This window comes from Grammomys surdaster, unplaced genomic scaffold (assembly GCF_004785775.1).
Source record: "Grammomys surdaster isolate TR1022 unplaced genomic scaffold, NIH_TR_1.0 273, whole genome shotgun sequence".
Lineage (NCBI taxonomy): Eukaryota > Metazoa > Chordata > Mammalia > Rodentia > Muridae > Grammomys > Grammomys surdaster.
In genome coordinates this window covers 1,100,545-1,104,326 of record NW_021604714.1, presented here as the reverse complement: position 1 = coordinate 1,104,326, position 3,782 = coordinate 1,100,545, and the positions used below count along the sequence as shown (strand labels likewise).

The 3,782-nt window shown below is 55.5% G+C and overlaps 1 protein-coding gene across 1 annotated transcript; it reads left to right on the top strand.

Moving 5' to 3' along the window:
* The first annotated feature begins 275 nt into the window (after positions 1-275).
* On the top strand, positions 276-2,431 carry Ddit4 (DNA damage inducible transcript 4). The gene is made up of 3 exons (XM_028776868.1): positions 276-402; positions 528-791; positions 1,084-2,431. Exons 2-3 carry the CDS (start codon positions 596-598, stop codon positions 1,575-1,577), a joined length of 690 nt encoding a protein of 229 aa, XP_028632701.1. The 5' UTR covers positions 276-402; positions 528-595; the 3' UTR covers positions 1,578-2,431.
* The last annotated feature ends 1,351 nt before the right edge of the window (positions 2,432-3,782 follow it).

Below are 3,782 nucleotides of genomic sequence, written 5' to 3'. Positions count from 1 at the left end.
AGCCGCCTCGGATCCCTTCCAGAAAGGGGGTGTGGCCGAGGCTAAGGCGAGGGGAGAGGGGTTCGGCCGGGAGCGTTCTGGGGCTCCGTGGGGGCGGGGCCAGGCCGCTGTCACCAGGCAGGAGAGAACGTTGCGAACGTGCGCCCGGTGCCTATTGGCTGACGTGGGCCACACTCCCGGGTCTCGATTGGGCTGGGACCTGGAGGGGGCGTGGCCTGGCCGCGAGAGCCCTTATAGGCTGCTGCTCGCTGGTGCTAGGGATCACAGCAGGCAGGGGGGAGGTGCGAGAGGGTTCGAAGAGACAGGTCCGGGCAGCGATCGGGGGTTGGCACCAGTTCGCTCACCCTTCGAGAAGCAGAGCAGAGCGCTCTTGTCCGCAATCTTCGCTGACCGCGCTAGCTGGTGAGTGTCCCTCCCGGGGGGTGCACGTCTTTTCGGGGAGCGACGTCGGCTGTTGGGGCCCCAGAGCCCTTAATCCTGTGCAACGCCGACACTGACGCCAAATCCTTGTCCCTCTTGTCTTTCAGCGGCTCCTGTCTTTCTGTGCTCCTTCATCCGAACCTCAGCAACCAGCGTCCTGGCGTCTGACCCCGCCATGCCTAGCCTTTGGGATCGTTTCTCGTCCTCCTCTTCCTCTACATCCTCTTCCCGAACTCCGGCCGCTGATCGGCCGCCGCGTTCCGCCTGGGGGTCTGCGGCCAGAGAAGAGGGCCTTGACCGCTGCGCGAGCCTGGAGAGCTCGGACTGCGAGTCCCTGGACAGCAGCAACAGTGGCTTCGGGCCAGAGGAAGGTGAGGACTGAGCCGGTGCCGAATTGGACTTGGGGGTGGGGGGTGCTGGGGATGGAGGGTATCCCGGGAGGTGGGGACGAAGCGAGCCGAACCGTATGAAAGCCACCTTGGCTTCCCACCCCAGCACGAAAAACCAGATTACCCCAGGGTTAGAAGGCACCAGTGTGGGGCGGAAACTGAGGCACAGAGTGGGAAGGAACGCTGTTTGCTTAGCCAAACTGCACCTCCCCCGCCCGTACAGCTCCTGTGGAAGGCGCTCTAATACCCTTCTTCCCTGTGCTCTCTCTTCCAGACTCCTCATACCTGGATGGGGTGTCCCTGCCCGACTTTGAGCTGCTCAGTGACCCCGAGGATGAGCACCTGTGTGCCAACCTGATGCAGCTGCTGCAGGAGAGCCTGTCCCAGGCACGATTGGGCTCGCGGCGCCCTGCGCGCCTGCTGATGCCAAGCCAGCTGGTGAGCCAGGTGGGCAAGGAACTCCTGCGCCTGGCATACAGCGAGCCGTGCGGCCTGCGGGGGGCACTGCTGGACGTCTGTGTGGAGCAAGGCAAGAGCTGCCATAGCGTAGCTCAGCTGGCCCTCGACCCCAGCCTAGTGCCCACCTTTCAGTTGACCCTGGTGCTGCGTCTGGACTCTCGCCTCTGGCCCAAGATCCAGGGCCTGTTAAGTTCTGCTAACTCTTCCTTGGTCCCTGGTTACAGCCAGTCCCTGACGCTGAGCACTGGCTTCAGAGTCATCAAGAAGAAACTCTACAGCTCCGAGCAGCTGCTCATTGAAGAGTGTTGAACGACGTCCTGGGGGTGGGGGGGCGCACTGCCCCCTCCAAAGTGGAGACAAGGAATTTCTGTGGTGGAGACCCGCAGGCAAGGACTGAAGGACTGTCCCCTGTGTTAGAAAACTGACAATAGCCACCTGAGGGGCGCAGGGCGAGGTGGGAGAAAGGAAGGGTTTGTCGAAGTCTCTAAGTTGTATTCAGGTGGCTCTCTGTTGGGGCACATGCCCCTCAGTACTGTAGCATGAAACAAAGGCTTAGGAGCCACACAGGCTTCTGGCTGGATGTGTATGTAGCATGTACCGTATTATTATTATTTTTTTTTGTATTACTGACAAGTTACAACAGCAGTCGTGGGCCAGAGCCAGAAGGGCAGCTGGTCTGCACTGGCCTCTGCCTGGGCTGTGTGCTGGGTGGGGGGAGGGGAGGAGGTCTCCGACACAGTTTGTGTATCTCCTGGTCTGAAAGGACCAAACTTGTTTGTCGTTTGTTTTGTACCTTGTTTTTTTTGGGGGGGGGGGGATCGGAGCTTCACTACTGACCGGTTCCAGGCAGCTTTCTTACAGACTGCATGAATGTAAGAGGAAGGGGGTGGGTGTTAGAATTATTTGGGATCTTGAAACAAAATAACGCCTGGGAGCTGCATCCAGCCCATCCGGTGCCCATGTACTGGAGGATTGAACTGTGAGGGGATGGGGCTGAGGTGGGTAGGGGGCTGGAACCCTCTCCCCCAGAAGAGTGCCACCTGGGTCTTCCATCCAGAACTGTTTACATGAAGATACTCACGGTTCATGAATACACTTGATGTTCAAGTATTAAGACCTATGCAATATTTTTACTTTTCTAATAAACATGTTTGTTAAAACACTCTGGTCTCATCAGAGCCGTCAATTAAAAAGGAGAGGGACGGGTGGTGGGTGGTGGTCAAGACAAGTTTCATCAGATTCCAGGGGCCATTTGTGTCTCCCCCTGACTCCTTCCTGGACTGCCTGGCAGCCTGCTAACTGTGCCATCAGAACTAAGAACTCTGAGCTCCCTCCACTCTAACTGGAACTACTAGGAGAATGTGCTGGAAAGCACCCGAAGGTGAAAGATGAGTCAGACCTCCCTGGAAGTCTGAGTCTCCACAAGGAGGGTTACCTGGCTCTCCAGGTGAGAAGGCCCAGTCTCCTTAGCCTAAGGCCTTTTCTCTGAGGAAAGTCTAGATTGGTGTGGTACACAATCAAGGGAATGATTTTATCTCTGGGTATAGAAAGGTTAAGAGACCTTTAAAAAAGACAATCCAGCTCAAACCTCTCCCTAGGCAAAGAACCTAGGCTCAGGAGATGTGGCCCAGGCAGGAGCAGAGACACAAAGGCAGAGGGATGACTAGGGTGACCCCTGACTTCCTTCCCAGAGAAAAGGCCCGAGCAGACAAAGGGCTGGAGTTGAGTTCCTTATCAGAAATGTTGGAGTTGGGCCAAGAAGGCCAAGGCCTTTCTCACTTCTCCCGACTCCAGAGTCTACCCACACCAAGTGGCCTTTGGAGAATGATTGCCTTTGTTTCTCTTCCTGATCCCAGACTGGCTTTGTGTGTCCAAGACTGTAAAAGGCTTCTTTGCTTTGCATCCTTTCGGAGGGCTTAGTTAAAACTGTTCCCTCAGGCCGGGGATGTAGCTCAGTGTGAAGTTCTTGCCTGGCATATAAAAGACCCTAGATTTATCTCCACATCTCCCACCAACCACGGAAGGAAAACCAGATCCTTCCAGAGAGCTGAAGGCAGAGACTAAAAACATCTGTGTTTTCCTCAGGGATTCTATCCAGGGCCTGACCTTTGGGGTAGCCCAGGAGACCCACAGCTCTTTCATCGAACCCTCAGACCTTACTTCCTGAAATGAGTGAACCTGAGATAGAAGCCAGGTGTGACAGTCACCAACCAGAATCTCAGTACTTGAGAGGCAAAGGCAGGGGGATTGCCATGAATTCAATCTATATAGTGAGCTTGAAGCCAGCCTGGGCTGTAGAGTGAATTCTAGACTTGCCTGGGCTAGTCTAGATGAGTTTGAGACCAGCTATAGGAATATAGATTCTACTTCTCGCAAAATAAACGTGAAATAAAATAAAGCAAGGAGAGAGAGAGAGAGAGAGAGAGAGAGAGAGAGAGAGAGGGGGGGGGGAGATAATAGCCTTAGGAAAGCCCTAGCCTATCTTAGGGTCCCTCTTAGTAGCCACCCTGGGAG

Coding starts and splice junctions, on each gene's coding strand:
- Ddit4 (XM_028776868.1), top strand. CDS start 596: ATGCCTAGCCTTTGGGATCGTTTCTCGTCCTCCTCTTCCTCTACATCC. Junction 792..1,083: donor TGGCTTCGGGCCAGAGGAAG/GTGAGGACTGAG, acceptor TCTCTCTTCCAG/ACTCCTCATACCTGGATGGG.